At 42.6% G+C, this 20,117-nt stretch overlaps 1 protein-coding gene across 3 annotated transcripts in view; it reads right to left on the bottom strand.

The window, feature by feature from the left end:
* Nucleotides 1–3,489: 3,489 nt before the first annotated feature.
* vps13c (vacuolar protein sorting 13 homolog C) overlaps nucleotides 3,490–20,117 on the bottom strand; it is a 54,063-nt gene continuing 37,435 nt past the window's right edge. For 2 of the 3 annotated variants that reach the window (XM_085430943.1, XM_085431019.1), the window contains 10 exons: nucleotides 14,500–14,613; nucleotides 14,272–14,347; nucleotides 14,000–14,163; nucleotides 13,874–13,919; nucleotides 13,282–13,405; nucleotides 10,221–10,335; nucleotides 8,023–8,114; nucleotides 7,810–7,933; nucleotides 7,588–7,671; nucleotides 3,490–4,565 (listed from right to left, as the gene is read on the bottom strand). In XM_085430943.1, the coding sequence (XP_085287069.1) occupies nucleotides 4,464–4,565; nucleotides 7,588–7,671; nucleotides 7,810–7,933; nucleotides 8,023–8,114; nucleotides 10,221–10,335; nucleotides 13,282–13,405; nucleotides 13,874–13,919; nucleotides 14,000–14,163; nucleotides 14,272–14,347; nucleotides 14,500–14,613 (1,041 nt within the window). In that variant the 3' untranslated portion in view covers nucleotides 3,490–4,463. Of the gene's footprint in view, nucleotides 4,566–7,587; nucleotides 7,672–7,809; nucleotides 7,934–8,022; nucleotides 8,115–9,161; nucleotides 9,817–10,220; nucleotides 10,336–13,281; nucleotides 13,406–13,873; nucleotides 13,920–13,999; nucleotides 14,164–14,271; nucleotides 14,348–14,499; nucleotides 14,614–20,117 lie in introns of those variants that run through there. The other variant, XM_085431098.1, reaches the window with a different exon arrangement.

Raw genomic sequence — 20,117 nt, 5'->3', positions numbered from 1 at the left:
CTAAGCTTTCAGACCTAACTAAATTAAACCACATCCCACTTCTAAAGAAAGTAGAAGGCGATCTGACTAGATGGAAATCTTTACCCATATCACTCATGGGAAGGGTCGCCACTATAAAAATGATGGTCTTACCAAAAATAAATTACTTATTTCTAATGATCCCGAACAAACCATCACAAGATTGGTTCAGATCTCTGAATTCATATATTTCTAAATTCCTTTGGAAAGATAAACCCCCGTGTATCAGCTTAAAAACGCTTCAAAGAACCAAGGATAAAGGAGGATTAGATCTGCCTAATTTTCAACAATACTTCTCAGGCTTCAGTACATCTCAGGATGGTTAAAACATACCTTCTTAGATGAGCCCTGGCTAGATGTTGAACAGGCACTATGCAATAATCTAGAGATCTCAGACCTACCATTTATCAGCTCAAACATCAAAAGACATGAATGCTTTAAAAGCATCAACATCAGCTCTTCTCTGACAGCATGGTGGGAGTTTCTAAAAATAACGGAGTCTTCATTAATCCCATGCAAACGTACACCTATCTGGAATAACCCTGACATATTACAAAACAATAATATGATTAATTTTCCAGAATGGAGTGGTAAAGGAATTAAATACTTAGAACATATATTAGAGGGAACAGACTTTATTCCATTTGACAGACTAGTTACACAATATGGGATCAACAAGAAAAGATTTTTAGAATATCAACAAATTAAATCCATAGTAAAAAAGCAGTTTAACCTCAGTCAAGTTGAATTGCAAACACCACCAAGCGCGGTACATTGTCTTACTCTTGAATCCCCTAAATTATTGTCTAAAATATACAGAACACTTTCTAAAATAGATGAATCAATATCCCTTCCTATTGCAAAGTGGGAAGCAGATTTGTCAGTCAGCTTACACCAAAACTTCTGGTCTCAGATTTGCTTAAAAACCTTTAAATTGATTAGAAATCCCAGTCTGCAATTAATACAATACAATACAATATAAAATACTACATAGAGATACAGGTCATCGGATGTTCCAGATGGGCTTTACATCTTCCAACAACTGCTCACACTGTCAAGGCAATACACCAGACAATTACATCCACGCTCTTTGGTTCTGTCCACCAGTGCAGAAGTTTTGGCCGAGATATGTAAAGACTAGGGGTGCAACGATACACAAAATTCACGGTTCGGTTCAATACTTTGGTGTCACGGTTCGATATTTTTTCGATACAAAAAAAAAATTGTTCATGCCTTTTTAATTTGTCATTTATTAAAATTATAAATATATATTATAACTCAAAAGTACAGTTTTTAAATTTAATGTTGCTGAAACAACAAAGTAATAATAAAAAAAATCCATCTGCTCGAGAAATCACTCATCTTTGGAAAAGAGAGTTTATTACAGAGAAATGTCTCTTTCCAAAATAAAAGCTATTCTATACGCTTCTTCTGGGCTATATTCTCAGCAGCATATTAAACATATCAGGTCCCCATAAGGAGAATCCTGTGCTAACGGCTGTCTAAATGACTCGGGTAAAGTTTGTAGCATGCGTGCTTGTTGTTTTTGTCTGCTTCCACTTGTCTTTGCACTAGGATGATGTCTAAATGTGCAGTCATATTCGTTGTGTTCCCACTAGTGCTGTCAGCGTTAATCTGAAATGACGTTAACGCCACAACACTGCAAATCTACGTTAACGAGCTACCCCGGGACAACACGTTAACGAGCTAACTGTCTCGCTCCCTTGTCCTGTGCTCGGTGAATCTGCGTTTGACTACTCCGCCTAGGCTGCACTGACGAGCGCAGATCCACTGAGCGCTCAACACAGACAGCATCATCAGAAGAAAAGTTGATATAATAAATTAAAAACTTTGTATTGTTCGATACATATGTGTACCGAACCGAAAGCACTGTATTGAACGGTTCAATATCGATACAAGTATCGTTGCACCCCTAGTAAAGACTTATCAAAGTGTCTGAAATGTAAAATTCCAACCTCCCCTTTAGTGTGCTTGTTGGGCAAATTGGATGATGTCACTACAGAAACTAATACAGTCCACATGGTTTTTACTGCCCTATGCATCGCCAAGAAAACGGTCCTCATCAACTGGAAAAATAAAAATCTTAATTCTAGCCAATATAGAAACCTAATAATAGATCACATTAGTCTCAAGACAGCTTCTGCCACCACATTACATCAATCCCTCTGGGCTCCTTTGATCGGCTACATCACTTAGCGGGGGTGGGGGGTCGTGGTTTGGTCCCGCCTTCGCCATTGTGGTTGTTGTGGAGGTGTCCCACATCAACCTTGACGCTTAGGGCGTCTGGAGAATCCCTAGGGACGTTATCCCTGGAGGGCTTAACCCAGGGGTTGCGGTCATAACCTGGTTAGTGGCTCTGGTTGCTCTTAGAGAGTGTTCTCCTCGTGGCTGTGTGCAGCAGTGGCGTCGGGTGGGCTCCCCCAGGTCCTGTCGGGCTGGGTGGTCCTGCTGCTGTAGGCCCCGGTCTGGATGGGCCTGGGCTTCCTTGCCTTGGTGGGTGCCGAAGGACGGGGGTGCCTACTGGGGTCAGCGGGAGAGCTGGCCCCAGGGAGGGGCATCTCCTTCTTTTCCTCCCCATCCCCGGCTGCCTCCCTCTTCCCGCTCCAACACACCCACCCACACAAGTAGGGCCTTGGGGTGCGGGTGTGTCACCAGGGTGCAGGGGAGGCATTCCCCCTCTGGCTTCTGCTCCGTGGCTGCTGGGTGACCCCTCGTCTGGGGCTCTCCTCAGCTCTTCCCAGGAGGGTGGCACGGATGCCCCTCCGGTGGTCCTCCTTGAGCCATGCACTCCTCCATGCCTGCTTCATGACGACCCTGAACCCTGGATTGGCAAAAGAAAATTGACGGACCGCTAATCTCATTGGAAGCTGAGTGCAGATTAGTTTTTGCTTTAGGATTAAATCTTGCTTTTGTTTGTAATTCTTTACAGGTCACAGACTAATATTTGAATCTCAGTCTGTGATGCACCAAGTTAGGACTCATTCTCTCAGATTTGATGAAATATTTTGATAATGAAAATAGTACTTCTCTTTTATGACCTCCTTGTAATTTTAACCAAAGCTTTCACCACCAGGGGGCAGCATGTAATCTGCAGGTGTGTCCAGATGATTTTGGATTGGTGCTGGTGTTATTTTAACTTTTAGTATCCTTTTACCTCTTGCCCCATTGTTACCACTGTTAATAAGAACACCAGGTTAAATAATGAAGAATGCAATTATCATATTTTTTCAGTGTTATTTATTGAGTTGATAAGTTAGATCTGAACTCTTGTGAAGCAATAGAAGGAGGTCAGTCTTTTACTCTGACAATAGTGAACTTAAAGTATATAGTGAACTTTAATCTGATGTCAAATAAAAGTTGAGGGCTGTCATTACATCCCAGAAGCTGCTGTGATATCGCTGATTTCTCACTCATAAAAATCCCCCCAAAAAACAACAATATCCACCAGAAGTAGTTCAATGTCATCTTTATAGAAAATTGTTCAGGTTACAGGTCAGTGTATTTTGTTTTCCTTTCCAATAGAAAAGAGCTCCTTCTGCCCAACATCAGCACAGAGACAAATACAGACTTTTGGTTACAGCAAAAAAACCCAATAAAAATAAAGTGAAACGATTTCCTCGTTTCACTCAGCAGGTCTGAAACGATGTAAACACATTCATCTGGTCTTTGAGGAAAAAACACGTTTCATTGCGCTGTTTAAACAGACAAAGATCTGCAGGTCAAACTGGAATAGTTAACATTGACTGTATGTTTAAAACAGTGGGATTATTTCATGATAAACTGATGAGATCTTTGTGTTTATTTAACTGGACATGAACAACAGCATTCATATTAGCAATTAGATCAAATAGTCTTTTAGTGCAATGTGTTTTTATGGATTCATCATGGGCGTGAAGTGTTGCAGCTAGCCAATGACACCTCCCCCCAAACAAAACACAACTTAAACTAAAAACAATTAAATACAAATTAAGGTAATAAAACAAAATAACCAACCAGCATATATAGATATAGATATTTGGATGGAATTAAATATTTCTCATAATATTGTGACTTCATTTCTTCCTTCACTGTTCTCATTCAATAGTTTCACAGGTCAACTTTCTTACTCTTCAGAAACACAAAGCTGAGCTTCAAACCGGAACTACAGAAACCAACGTGTGACATCACAGCAGCTGTGTCCAGCTTTTTTGTGTCAAGCAACAAAAAAGAAAACTACAATCCCATAATTCTTTCATTTGATAAGTAAGAGCTTCCCACTGTTAGCATGTTAGCATGATGAAAAAAACCTAAATGTCTGACTGGACATTTTAACTGAACACATGTATGTGCCGGCATAAATCCGTTTACATTTCTTAAAGCAACAGAAACCTTCCTGCAAGCTTTCCAAATATTTACTGTGAATCAGCTGCAGACAGGAAGTGACCTCACTGCTTGTTGCCCAGTTTCAGGAAGCGCTGTGACTTCTGTCTTGCCATGCGATGCTGCCGCTGTGCCATCTGAGCATCAAATATGGCGGTGTGCAGCTTCTGCAGGGAACAAGAGGAACCAGGTTGGGGAGGGTTACATCACGAAACAACACACATCCACACCGAGGCTTTCATTCATACCCAGGTTTCCACCCATACAGACGCTTCACCCATACTGAGGCATCCATTCTGTGATTTTTATTTAAATGCACTAAATTCACCTCAGATTAACAAAAAAACAACTCAACAAATAATGTGAGTATACAGGCCCTTTCCAAAAAATTTGAATATCATGGAAAAGTTTATTTATTTCCATAATTCCTTTCATGACTTTCATAGATTATAGATTCAGGGCCCACAACTTAAATAATTTGAAGTACTGTTGTTTATTTGTACATAATAAACCCACGAACTCATCTACTAAACTCAAAGCACCTGCACAGGTTTTCCCAAGTGTCATTAAATTGTTTCACTTTGACCCAATTGCCTCAGTTAGGTTCAATATGGGGACGACTTCAGACTTGACAACAGGCCAGAAGAGCATCATTGGAACCCTCCATAGGATGGGTAAGCCACAAAGGTTCATAGCTAAGGAGGCTGGCTGTTCACAGTGCTGTGTCCAAGCATATCAATGGAAAGTCCAGAGGAAGGGCAAAATGTGGCAGTAGAAGATGCACCAGCAGAAGAGATGACGGGGGCTTTCAGCAGATTATCAGACAGAAGATTCAAGAATCTGTCAGAGATCCAGAAAGGGTGGAATGAGGCAGGAGTCAAAGCTTCAAAACCACTTCTGCACCTGAGCCAACGTCAGAAGCGACTCAACTGGGCCAAGGAGAAGATGGACTGGACTGGTGGCCAGTGGTCAAAGGTCCTCTTTTCTGATGAAAGTAAATTGTGCCTTTCATTCGGGAATCAAGGTCCAAGGGTTTGGAGGAAGACGGGTGAGAAACAGAACCCATGCTGCTTGAGATCCAGTGTGAAATATCCACAGTCAGTCATGTTTTGGGGTGCAATGTCCGGTGCAGGTATTGGTAAACTCTGCTTTCTTAAATCCAAGGTCACCACAACAGTGTACCAGAATGTTTTAGAGGGCTTCATGATTCCTTCTGCTGAGGATCTGTATGGAGATGCAGATTTCATCTTCCAGCAGGACCTGGCCCCTGCACATACCACCAGAAGCACCAAAACCTGGTTTGATTGCCATGCCATCACAGTGCTTGACTGGCCAGCCTACTCGCCGGACCTAAACCCCATTGAGAATCTGTGGGGTATCAAGAGGAAAATGAGGTCCACCAGAACAAAACAAAGAAGAGCCGTCAGCAAGCATCAAGAACACCTGGGCTTCCATAACTGCCAGGCAACACCACAGGCCGATTGCATCAAGGCCACGGCGCATCGAAGCAGTGATTCCGGCGACGGGATTCCCAACCAAGTATTGAAGATTAACATATCATTTTGAAAATACCACATTTTGACTGATTTGATCCTAATTTTTTCTTTTTTTCCTGCAAAAACTGAGAAGTAAATGGTGATGTCTTCACAGTATTCTAATTTTTTGAAATCCTGTTTTCGTGGGTTTATTATGTACAAATGAACAACTAAGTACTTGAAATCGTTTAAGTCGTGGGCCCTGAATCTATAATCTATGAAAGTTTAAAGTTTTGAATGAAATTATGGAAATAAATAAACTTTTCCATGATATTCAAATCTTTTGGACAGGGCCTGTACGTTAGCAACCCCCCACAGTGAGTGGGGTTAGTTGTCGAGAGGTTTGTGGTAACTTTGTAGCATGACAAAGTAAGCAGAACTTTTTGCAAAATGCAGAAGTGAGTTAGGATTATTATGTAGCACACAGACGAAAGCTGGGTTAATGTGCAACACAGAGGCGAGCGTGGTTAGTTTGTAGCACGTAAAGAGGAAGCAGTGTAATTTGCAATGCCTCAGGTTTGCTCACGCAGACATAAACAGTCTTTGTTTTGGTGATTATTACTGTTTGTTTCACGCTGTTATTGGGGCCAAACTGAGCTCATTAATACTGTTATGTGCTGCACACGTCACACCTGCCTTAGGTAAACACCATAACTGTCCTTATTTACTCCATTAAGTGCGAGTTCGTCAATAAATAGTTAAAACCTCCTCCTGTCTCCTGCTTTCTGTGCGTCTCTGATGGAATTTGGTTCCGTCCTCCTTACAATTTGAAATCCCACCAGAAGCTGTTCAAAAGTGGAGCGTTTAATCTGGACCTGGTCTTTTATTTTGAAAATTGACATGAATGCTAATGCTGCTCTTGTGCCGGACTTCTAGCTCTCACCTACTGTGTAGCTTGATGCAGCTTCGATAAATAATCGACCCAAGAGGTTTACAATGAACAGTGTTCAGGCTTTCCTTAGCCTGCTTTCAGTTCAAGTTAATAATGTTACGGCTGCGTGCGCTCTCCAAAATTATGACTGCACAGGAGAGCTCTGAAACTTTAAACCAGATACATTTAAATATTAAAGCTTGCTGTCCCACAGCCTGATACAGGAGATGAGGAAATCACTTTAGTTTGTCTGCAGATCAGAGTGAGACTAAATTGACTGATTTAGCAGGTATGTGTGTGTGTTGTGTTCTAAGAGCTGCATGTTAAACAGTGTGAAAGAGACTTAACAGCACATTAGAATTAAATGTAAAAAAAAAAAAAGAATCTTCAAATGGATACATGAAAATTTCACTAACAATGTGCTGTCGCAGATAAATCTGCTGGTTTTACAGCTCTGCAGGGAACCAATGTGAAACATTTTCCTCCAGCAAACAGTCTGTAATGCACTTAAACCAGCTACGACAAAAGAACAACAGAAAGTGGACTCTGAATATAACCTCGTCCCAACCAGGTCATGTATTCAGCATGAGTTACCATGGTTACACTGACTTTAAACTTGACACAGCACACTTTGCCATTACTCTTGCTTTGTAGTCCTCCACATGCTACTGTAAACAAAGTTGAGCAGGAAGCTGCTATCAGCTTTGGTCCATATTGAAGTCAGAATGTGCTGCAGCCTCACAGACCCACACACACACACACACACACACACACACACAGTACCTGAGCAGTGTTAGGGTCGTTGAGCTGAACGCTCCTCACAAACTCTTGACCATCTCTCTTTGAAAACGACAGCTTCTGCTGCTCCTGAGACACAAGACATTGAAATGTAACATGGTTACAGGATGTGACCTCACACCTAATCTTAATTGTTACCTTTCTGATTAAACAGCAGACAAATGTGGCCGATGAATTCGAGTTTTATTCAGAGGTTTATTTTGGTACCTTGCTGTAAATCTTCAGCTCACTTCCCACCACAGCCGGCGGTCGACAGATGTTCTCATACAAACATTCCCACTCTTTGTTGAAATGACCCACAAATTCTATCTCCTTAACACACAAAACCCTCCTGCACAAAAACAACAACGACACCGTAAGCAACGACACATGCTGACAATCAGCAACGAAAAAACACAATAAAATAACAACAGGTTTTACCTGTTGGTGACGATGATGTTGGTCTTTCTGTGTCCAGGATACAGACAGTGATCTCTGAACACTTCACCCTCCAGCTGTTTGATCTCTGATCGCTGGAAACACAAACAGACTCCCAGGTTTTATTTACCGACCACCTGCGGTTTGAATCTGAACATTATACATGAACATAAGGTGACCCCGTCGTTCAGTAAAACCATACAGGGTCCACACTGATGCACCAAGAGGCGGATTTTACCATGCGGTGTAGCTCGTTGCTGGATGACTTCTAGTTGAAACAAGGACATTTAACAGTATGAAAGAATCGGCTATATATAAAAGGAGGAAGCAAGCTGACATGTTTGATTGTTTTGGAGATTCTGAAGGTTCAGGTTTGGCATTTTTGTTGCTGGCATCTATTTTTATTTGCGACAGGACTTCATAGCGAAGGGAAGGATCTGTCTCAGAAAAAAAAAAAAAAAAGATTAACCAAATCAAAGATAGACCTGTCCTAAAATATATCCTGCTTTTTCATAAAAGGAACATAATCTTGCATTAAGGACATCCTGAAACCAACAAACGAGACCTTAATCTCACAGGAAAGTATTTATTCAGACTTATATGAGGTGAGAAGTAGAGCATCTTTCTGAAACACTTGCAGTCCAACTATACGACTATTTGTAATAATCCTTTAAAAACACAGTTCTCCTTGGAGAACCCCAAACTTTTTGTGCAGATGCCAGATGGAGGAAATTCTGAAAGCATGACACCGAATGCTTCGATTAACAGCAGAAATGTTAATAAGCGTGAAAAGTGATCCCGTTTTGTGGAATAAACCATAACTAATTAACCAGCGAAGCAAACCCACCACCAGAAGAAGAGAGAGGAAACTGTGGACGTATCAGAGGAGCTATACACACACTTCTATATGGCCGAGGATGCTAACATGTTGCCAAGCACACTAAAAGACGTATACGCAAACCAAACACGCCCTCTGAGAGAAATCTGACCTACTTCAAAAGAAGGATCGGAACCAGAGTGTGTGATAGCGTGATTCTGTGAAAGCACGTGTTAGTGAGTCGTTACTCTTCTAACCACATGCTGACAGTAAAGGCGACAGCCCCGCCCCCTCCCACCAAGCCCTGCATTTGGAAAAAGAAAGGTGTGAGTAAGAATTTTTATTAAACACAAATCTTACAGACAGCGACACGCTCTCAGCTGACAAACACTCAGAGGTGACGTTAGTGCAGACACAACAGAGGTCATGCAGACTGAGTCGTACAAAGAGTACATCATCACAAAGACACAAATATTAAACAGCAAGTGTTCATATACAAGTTCAGAATGAATTTAAAGCTGACGCTACAGAACGATACAAAAATATCGGTAAGCTCTACACGGACATGTATCTCAGCTTTATAGCAAAATAATTTCACCACCTGCTAGTCTTGTCTGAATAAACAATATGTAATAAATGGCTATAAACAAAAAGGGTCATTTAAAAACTATTGTTTATAAACAGAAATAAAAAACTAAAAGCAGAAATGTTTTGTGTAGAAAAAGTAATAAACTGAGAGCTGAGTGTAGAAATGTTTGAGGTATGAGAAGAGAGATTAGTTTTGGCATGCATAGAAACCTGAATCATCTCAATATCCAGAATCAATGTGGATATAACAATAATATAGACTATTATAGAATATTATAGGATGAGGAATTGAACCATAAACATTTTATTAGTCATAGACAGGATTATAGTCTTTCAAAGCACTTGATTGATAAGTTGATCCGCCCAAACGAACACGATTATTCCTCCTCAGGCTGCATGTGGCACCAACACAAGAAGAAAAACAAAAAAGAAAGAAAAAAAAGGGGTTAGAAGCACAGACACACAATATATTAGCAGCTCCAGAATAAAGTTTTTCTGGTGGAAAACCCAGCAGCTGAGATCTGATTCCTCATATCTCGTTTCTCCTGCTTTCTGATGTCTGCCTGATTGCTGGGTGTAGACTGTGTTCACAGTGAATGTGTGTTTTGGCTCAGCTTGTTTTTAATTCATAAATATCCGGAGTGTGTGTTCAGAGCTGCTGCTGTTTTGGATTTTTATCTGCTGATTGGTTTTGGGGCAGAACTGTTTTTGTTTTTAACAGCAGAAGACCACACCTGCTTCCTCTCAGCAAGCAACATCGGGTCATTATGGAGCAAAACGGTCAAAGCGATCGAACCTGGAAAAGGTCGAATCCCTGCGACTCGGTCAGGTCATACGGCCTGATGATCCCATCCTCCCTGATCAGACGCACCGGCCGTAGCTTGGTCACTTCCTCTGTCGCCTCGGCCGCCCTGAAATCACAACACACGTGGGAAAACAGAGACGCACTTGAAAAATTATTCTAGTGCTACAGAAACTGAAACAGACTCATTTCTGTGCCTTCCTGCTGAAGCTTAATAACTTCATATGGTGGAAGTGAAGTTGAAGCATCATCAGTCGGCATGCTGACTAGTCGTTTCTACAAAATGAGCCCTGAGAGTTGGATCTGCTACAACCCCGTTTCCAAAAATGTTGGTGCACTGTGCAAAATGTACAGCAAAACAGAACAGTCATCTGCAAACCATTTAAAGTCTGTATTTAACTGAAAATATCTTAAAGGTAAGAGATCAAATATTGAAACAAACATTTTTCTCAGTTCTTGAAAGCTAAATGGACGCGTTTAATGTTAACTCTGTCCCCGTAGTGACGAATTATGTCACTATTAATAAAGCTAGGGCTTGTTTCCAGATTGTTCCAAGAGCTGCTGCACGGGCAGAGACCTCACCCTCGTCTGATGCACACCAGGTCAGTTTGAAACCTGCCACAGACTTTGAGGCGGTAAAGAGTCACTCATTCTTCTACCAACACTTGCTGTGCTTTTGGAAGCCAAACAATTTTCTATTTCACTTATTCAGCAGAGCCTCCTGTGTGTATATTTCCAGTGGCTGTTTATGAACAGAGAATTATGGATTCTGTGGATCTTCTAATGTTGTTAAATTCATTCTTTAAGAAGTACTTTTTCTCTAAATTGTAGAAACTACTGCATCTATCTGTCATTTTGTACCACTGATTACACTCAGTGTTGTCTTTTTGATCCATTTTCAGTCAAATAAAGATTTTAAATGTTTTCCTTTAACTTCATATTTGTCCTAACCTTTTTGGAAACGAGGTTGCAGTTCAACCCTGAAGCGCATTCAGAGTGAAGCAGGTTCATTTCTAATGCGCACGATGCTGCGAGAAGCTTCCGTCAGGTGCGATCTCTCACCTTTGGTGACCTCTACAGTGACAGCGTGAAACGGTAACATTCAACAGGTTATCATGAACCGACTGACGTGTCACAGGACAGATGTGTCCTCCATACGGAGGAGGGGGAGGAGGATGAAGGTTGATAAGGTTCCTGGGAAATGTTTTGGGCATTTCAAAGTATTTCTTTCTACTTAAATGTGTGGACAAAAGACTAGTTAAAGACAAAACGCAAAGGTCACTGCTGATGTACACAGAGTTGTTCTACCTTTATCCCAAATATCTCTGTCCTGATAGAAGAGCATATAGAAGACAGATGTTGATATCCAAATAGGGGAATGTTTTTAGTAAGAATGATTTGCATCCCTCCGGTAGAGCGCTGGCCCAGAACCTTCATGAGACACTTGATATTATTATTTGTCACCTGCTTCCTAGTATCTATAATTACTGCCACGTATATTTTAAATCTGAACCATCGCCTAACATGTTCAGAATGTACTATGTAGATGGAAATAATCAACTAGTATTTAAAAATATTTAGCAGTACTTTGAACTTTGCAGTGCAGTCTTCTCTTTGATGCAGCTCAAAGCTGTTTTTAGTGCGAGCGTCACCTCAAACAAACCAACACCGTGGCTGTTAGTGTTTCTTTACACAATCAGTATGAACCAAGGTGCCAAACTCAGGCTGGAAGAACCATGTGACCATTCAGTCAGCCAATCCCTGAGGAGAGACCAGGTGATGCTTTGAGATTCACTGGCAGGTGGGACAACAGAGGTTACTGCAGACTTTAAAGTACTCAGTGGTGAGATTAAGGTAAGTGCATACAGAAACTCATCTGTCCTCGGTTATATACCTGCAGAAACGTCAGCAGGACGTGAACACAGTGTTTCCCATAGATTAGCAGAGATGGGTTTGTCCACACGGCCTCTTAATGAATCAATAAATGTATCTACACATATTTTATGAGTGACAAATAAATAACTGATCAGCTGCCTCTCATCCTGTCGATTAACTCTAAATCCATCATCGTGTTGCCGCAATGCTGGACAGCCAAACCCACAGGGAGGTCGGCAATTTAGAATCACCCTAAGCCCAATAACTGCATGTCTGCACGACTGGAGGACCCATGCAGACAGCCCAGACAGTGGATTCAAACCTGGGACCTGAAAATAGGGATGAGGGTGTGAAATAGACTGTGGAGGAACGAAGACAGAACAAATGCTAAAAAGAGTCGCCACACTGGCTGGTTGTTGACACAGGGTGACCTGCTAAGGTTAAGTCTACGTGTGGGAAACAACGGAAGGGAAACTGCGAGGACCAAGCAGACAAATGTTTTCAATTTTCACGATGTAAATGCATGAAGCACTTCGGATCTCTTTACAAGCAGGACCTGTGACTCTCCTCGGGGGTGTGGCTTTCTGAATCACAATGCTGCCACGAGCTGGTGGGTTTAAGAAAGGGGAAGGGGCAGCAGAGGCAGACTGATGGTGGGTGACATGATGAGCATGAATCAGTTTAAACTCTTGACACGATGCAGCGACTTACCGTCCATCTGCCGCAACAGTCAACATGCAAACGTCAAAGTGCCGCAGGTTAAAGCTCGACCCCCTCACTACTGCTTCATCAGGTCTGATCAGGTTTTATCTGGTGCAACAATGAATGCTACCCAAACATTTAAAAAGGGGAAAACTAGTCCTGAACCTCTGTAACAGATCTACAGTTCAGCTCTCAGGCAGCGATTAAAGAGTTCGGCTTTAACATGCTTCATGTGAAATACTCACACACCAAAACAGCAAGAAACCAATGAACAAAACTCCCGGCAACAACGACACGAGACAGAAAACAAAAGCAGAAATTAGTGAGCAGACAAACAACACATTAAGAAGCACACAGAAAACACAGGAAGTTCTTCAGTCTGCAAAATACTGGAGACAAAGTACGAATAAACAGAGTCACTGACAGACTGAAGAGTGAAAATAAAAACTGGACACGGACGAAAGCTTGAAGCAAATACCTCTGGATGCCCTGGAAGGTGCTGCTGGCCATGTCCACGATGCCGCCTGTCGGCCGAGCCACCACCCCCACCAGACCTTTACCGATCCCCTTAAAGAAACCCGCTGCTCCCTCCTTCTTCGCTCCTACAGAGAAAGACAGAGTAACTGCTCTGATCCTCTGCAGCTCCAGAGTCTACATTTGCAGTTTTGGGTTTTCTTGCATTTCTCTGACAGAAAGGGGATCTAATCTAATTCAGGTTAGTCTGGGTGTTGAATTTCATCATCACTCACAGTAGTGTACTGCACTCTGCTGCAAAGAACATGTTTCTGTTTTCCTTCAGATGGAGACTCTACAGGTGAATATGGTCAAAATGTAACTAGTAAACGTCACTATGCGAAAGCTCAAAGTTCGTATCTGCTGTAGATTTGCACCAATTTGCATATATTTACAGAAGACATATGGGCACACTGGATAAAGCTGGGTTCAACATTCATGGTAACATTTTGTCTGTCTCCATCAAGCAAAGTCTCTCTGCTCTCTTCTTTTTCCCTTCACCCCCAAACTGAGTGTTTGCAGCAGCAGTGTGGGTTTCACGGCAGAGGAGCACGTACCCTCCACAGGTTTGGTGACGATGCCGGTTACTCCGCCCACGACTCCCTGCAGAAACAAGAACTGTTACTGAACTGCATCGGGCTCACATCAGGACACACAAACCTCTGAACTCTGTCACTCTGTACCTTCAGCAGTCCTTTTCCTCCTTTAGCCAGACTTTCTCCAAAGTCTTTGGGTGGTCGGTTCATCTCCTCACGTCGCTTCTGTTGGTACTCTTTATCCATAGTGATGGCTGCCAGACCTTTACCAACCGATCCCGTGATCTTGGAAACCATGCCTGCGGCGCCACCTGCACGAGGAATCAGCTCGCTAATAATACTGATCGCAGTGGTCATCATCTGTCCTGGTTGGCATTAAATCAGTCACTGCGCATCCATCATGCCTCTGGCTTTCTTACCGACTGTGTGGCCCAACAGGCTGCGGACACCGATCACAAAACCTTCAGCAAACTCCTCCGGACCCTGAACGGCTCCCTGACAAACACAAACCACTTTTATTTCATCTGGATTCTCCTGCCTGTCAGTTTCTCAGCTCATGATCCAAAAATAAGACTGACATCAGAATCTTTCCTGGTAACTATCAGAAAAAAGTTGATTACGTCGTCGTGTAGTTCAGGATGAGTTACCTGGAAGGGCTCGTAGAAGAAGGCCTCCACCCCCTCAGACAGACCTCGGATCAGTCCAAATGGATTTCCCAGCACGTCCAGACCCAGAACCAGAACATACATCTGCTTCAGGAACTGCAGGCAGAGAAAGACACCAGGTTTTCTTTCTTGAGATTTTAAAATACGACCAATGGTGCCCCCCAGCCTCGTTGTAGATACACCTATGGCATCAATTTGAAAATCCTACGTTGCTTCGTTCTCAAGTTATCGCATTCCCAAAGTTAGATGCCCGTCAACCTTTTACAGCTGAGGGGTAAAAACACAGATTATCTGCCTTTTGCTTCTGCAGAGACGCTTTCAGAATTTAACACAGGTTTAATACTAATGTCCACGTGATCAAATTTGTTAAATGTTCATCATCATCATCATCATTTATTTATTTATATAGCACTTTAAAAACACACCTGGTAGACCAAAGTGCTGTACAATACTAATATGCACATAGTAATAAAACCAGACAGGGGTGCAACGATACACAAAATTCACGGTTCGGTTCGATACTTTGGTGTCACGGTTCGATATTTTTTCGATACAGAAAAAATGTTCATGCCTTTTTAATTTGTCATTTATTAAAATTATAAATATATATTTTAACTCAAAAGTACAGTTTTTAAATTTAATGTTGCTGAAACAAAAGTAATTTAAAAAAATAATCTATCTCAGGGCTCTCAAAATTTCAAAATCCCTGGTAGCCCTTCGGGCAGGGACTCTTCAGTTTTTGGTAGCCCAAAATAAATGTAAGTAGTCCAAATAAAAAAGAGAGCAATTTTTTGATTGATGTTTTGTTTCCTGTTTTGTTTCCTTTACAATATTATACATTAAAGTATAATATTGTAAAGGAAACAAAACATTAATCAAAAAATTGTTGAAAAACAAATTACAACATTGTATAAAAATTACAATCATCAACTCAAATACTTGGTTCTAATTGAACAGAAATTTCTATGAACTTGTAAGAACTGTGTAGGACATGAATCAGTCTGTGTCAGATCCTGAATTTGAAATTTCCACTGAAGTCACGGGTAAGAGACAAGTGGAACCAAGATCGAGGCCATTTGCTTTTTGAAGTTTGCAAAGACTGCTAAATTGTGCCAGTGGTAGTTCACTCTTTGCAACATAGTACGCTGTTCTAAACAGATTTTCAGGTTTATTTTTAGTCTGTTATTTGCAATTGGTGTTTGTTCTGGGAAAGATATTGCAGACTGAGCAATAATGCATGGGTTCTAATGGGGGCCTTTCTTAAAATGACTGGTCCCAGTAACAAAGGCGCTTGTCGACTCAGAAATCGAGAGAAAACCAACAACACACCCGGCAGAACATTGTTATTTACACGGGTGCACATCCGCATGTGCGCATTCACTGTCAAAATAAAAGACGCGCACCAGATAAGTTGCAACGCGCGTTTGCGTCCATATAAAAAGCAGTTTTTGTCCTAGAGTGGGATTTTCACGGCACATTCCGCACCACATCTCTGTGCGTTCATCATTTGTTTGAAGCCAGCTCATCTCCTGCAACCACTTTTCCGAGAATACGTGCTTCTTTTGTGGTTCGGATTCCTTCTGACATTTGTTTGGAGGTGGAGGAACATCACAGTAATTGCTCAAAGGAGCTTCTTCGACATCTTTAAGAGTTTTAAACAAATGTCTGTCCTCCTCCAGAAAATCTTATGTATGCAAACACACGTTGCAACTTCATATCTTGTGCACGTTTTTTTTTTCTTTTTGACAGTGAATGCGCACCTGCGGACCACTTATGTGCAGCCCTGGTTATTTAGCTCGTCATATTGCAGCCACAGAAATTCTTTTGTCCATGAAACCATAAAGCTGCACTTTCTTTTTGCCTTATAGTCTGATTTGTCATAACTTTTCCGTTTTGTGGTAAGCTTTTCTTTGGCTGTCACTTCTTCACCCTGACCTGTCTTATTTGGCTCAGCAGAACTAAAATATATATCCTGCTGCTTTTACACACGCACTCACATAAGCTCAGCGATTCTCTGCGCGATCAACCTCTCACATGTTTAAGCTTGCTGCGGGAGATTTCACTTGTCATGTTTGCATAGTAAGCTAACGATTAATAAGACGATGTCAGAGGAATTGGTGCACAAATTATCATCACTCACAGATCAGTGCTGTCGCTCTCTATACACAGTTCGCACGATTGCAAAGTGAAAGCAAAAAACAAGCGCAAATTCAAACGAGATTTCAATATGTCACATATTGACAGTGGCTCACCGATGCCAATGACATAATTACCCAGCTACATTTCCGAAAGAATGCAAAAGCATTGACATATATTTTTCCTTCCTACAACAGCCTGACGGACAGGGCAGAGATAGATTTTGGTAGCCGACTGGAAAAATCGCTAGCCCCAGGACGTCGGGCTAGTGATATTGCAAGCCCTGTATCTGATTGAGGAATCACTCATCTTTGGAAAAGAGAGTTTATTACAGAGAAATGGCTCTTTCCAAAATAAAAGCTATACTATACGCTTCTTCTGGGCTATATTCTCAGCAGCATATTGTAGCGGGTCAGGGCTGTTTGTACAGTTATGTTTTGTTTATGTTGCCATAGTGACGGGTGACGCCCTCTCGCTGCGACGGTGTGTCCTTCCGGGGTCAGAGGGCGCCCTGTGTGTTGGTGTTGTTGTTGTTGCTGTGCGGCTGCCGCGCTGAGCAGTTAGCTAGCGGCAGTGTTCTTCTGCAGATGTCAATAAACGGCTGTGCTCCCTGGCTAGCTAACGGGAAGCAAGACCAAACGACACCTCCGTCTCCTCCTTGTCTGAGCTCGCCACAATATTAAACATATCAGGTCCCCATAAGGAGAATCCTGTGCTAACGGCTGTCTAAATGACTCGAGTAAAGTTTGTAGCATGCTTGTTGTTTTTGTCTGCTTCCACTTGTATTTGCACTAGGATGATGTCGTGCAGTCATATTCGTTGTGTTCCCACTAGTGCTGTCAGCGTTAATCTCGTTGAAATGACATTAACGCCACAACACGGCAAATCTCCGTTAACGAGCTACCCCTGATCGCCTGTGCGTGGGGCTAGACGGCCAACACGTTAACGAGCTAACTGCGCTAACACACTAGTTCCCACCCATGTAATTGAGCATTGCGTGGCACATCCAACATACTGTTTTACTTTTGTCCATGACTCGCTTACCTTCAGGGTCATATGTCACATGAAAACCAAAATAATTCCAAACGCCAGATCTGAATGAGGGTGGGGGAGATTCAATTTGCCATGTTGCAAGCAGAGCTTAACTTCTGTCTCGCTAGCTTGCCCTGCGCTCTTCCTTCTGACGATGCTGTCTGTGTTGAGCGCTCAGTGAATCTGCGTTCGACTACTCCGCCTAGGCTGCACTGTGGAGCGCAGATCCACTGAGCGCTCCACACAGACAGCTCAGACAAGGAGGAGACGGAGGTGTCATTTGGTCTTGCTTCCCGTGAGCTAGCCAGGGAGCTGCTCAGCGTGGCAACCGCACAGCAACAACAACAACACCACACAGGGCGCCCTCTGACCCCGGAAGGACACACCGTCGCAGCGAGAGGGCGTCACCTGTCACTATGGCAACATAAACAAAACACAACTGTACAAACAGAACCCCGAACAGCCCTGACCCGCTACATAGCCCCCACCTAAGGGGTCAGTCGTCCCCGACGACCCCATTACCCCACACAAAGTCCTGCAAATGTCCAGGTGCCTTCTTTTGGCGCACCGGCCGGTCACGACCGGCGGGGGAAAAGTCACTCGGGTCAGAACATGGGGTGCCACCATCATCCCACTTCTGACACCAATGTGGCGAGCTCAGACAAGGTGGAGACGGAGGTGTCGTTTGGTCTTGCTTCCCGTGAGCTAGCCAGGGAGCACAGCCGTTTATTGACATCTGCAGAAGAACACTGCCGCTAGCTAACTGCTCAGCGCGGCAACCGCACAGCAACAACAACAACAACACACAGGGCGCCCTCTGACCCCGGAAGGACACACCGTCGCAGCGAGAGGGCGTCACCCGTCACTATGGCAACATAAACAAAACATAACTGTACAAACAGCCCTGACCCGCTACAATATGCTGCTGAGAATATAGCCCAGAAGAAGCGTATAGTATAGCTTTTATTTTGGAAAGAGCCATTTCTCTGTAATAAACTCTCTTTTCCAAAGATGAGTGATTCCTCAATCAGATACAGGGCTTGCAAAATCGCTAGCCCCGGGATGTCGGGCTAGCGATTTTGCAACCCCAGTCAGGCTACCAAAATCTTTCTCTTCCCTGCCTGTCGGGCTATTGTAGGAAGGAAAAATATATGTCAATGCTTTTGCATTCTTTCGGAAATGTAGCTGGGTAATTATGTCATTGGCATCGGTGAGCCACTGTCAATATGTGACATATTGAAATCGCGTTTGAATTTGCGCTTGTTTTTTGCTTTCACTTTGCAATTGCGCGAACTGTGTATAGAGAGCGACAGCACTGATTGGTGAGTGATGATAATTTGTGCACCAATTCCTCTGACATCGTCTTATTAATCGTTAGCTTACTATGCAAACATGACAAGTGAAATCTCCCGCAGCTTAAACATGTGAGAGGTTGATCGCGCAGAGAATCGCTGAGCTTATGTGAGTGCGTGTGTAAAAGCAGCAGGATATATATTTTAGTTCTGCTGAGCCAAATAAGACAGGTCAGGGTGACGAAGTGACAGCCAAAGAAAAGCTTACCACCAGCCACCGTACAAATCAGACTATAAGGCAAAAAGAAAGTGCAGCTTTATGGTTTCATGGACAAAAGAATTTCTGTGGCTGCAATATGACGAGCTATATAACCAGGGCTGCACATAAGTGGTCCGCAGGTGCGCATTCGCTGTCAAAAAAAAAAGAAAAAAAAAAAAGAAAAAAAAAAACGTGCACAAGATATGAAGTTGCAACGCGTGTTTGCATACATAAGATTTTCTGGAGGAGGACAGACATTTGTTTAAAACTCTTAAAGATGTCGAAGAAGCTCCTTTGAGCAATTACTGTGATGTTCCTCCACCTCCAAACAAATGTCAGAAGGAATCCGAACCACAAAAGAAGCACGTATTCTCGGAAAAGTGGTTGCAGGAGATGAGCTGGCTTCAAACAAATGATGAACGCACAGAGATGTGGTGCGGAATGTGCCGTGAAAATCCCACTCTAGGACAAAAACTGCTTTTTATATGGACGCAAACGCGCGTTGCAACTTATCTGGTGCGCGTCTTTTATTTTGACAGTGAATGCGCACATGCGGATGTGCACCCGTGTAAATAACAATGTTCTGCCGGGTGTGTTGTTGGTTTTCTCTCGATTTCTGAGTCGACAAGCGCCTTTGTTACTGGGACCAGTCATTTTAAGAAAGGCCCCCATTAGAACCCATGCATTATTGCTCAGTCTGCAATATCTTTCCCAGAACAAACACCAATTGCAAATAACATACTAAAAATAAACCTGAAAATCTGTTTAGAACAGCGTACTATGTTGCAAAGAGTGAACTACCACTGGCACAATTTAGCAGTCTTTGCAAACTTCAAAAAGCAAATGGCCTCGATCTTGGTTCCACTTGTCTCTTACCCGTG

This window comes from Copadichromis virginalis, linkage group LG1 (assembly GCF_057382275.1).
Source record: "Copadichromis virginalis isolate Kocher_CV1m ecotype Utaka linkage group LG1, C_Virginalis_male_GT1.1, whole genome shotgun sequence".
NCBI classification, from domain to species: Eukaryota; Metazoa; Chordata; class Actinopteri; order Cichliformes; family Cichlidae; genus Copadichromis; species Copadichromis virginalis.
This window is presented reverse-complemented; position numbering and strand designations above follow the sequence as displayed.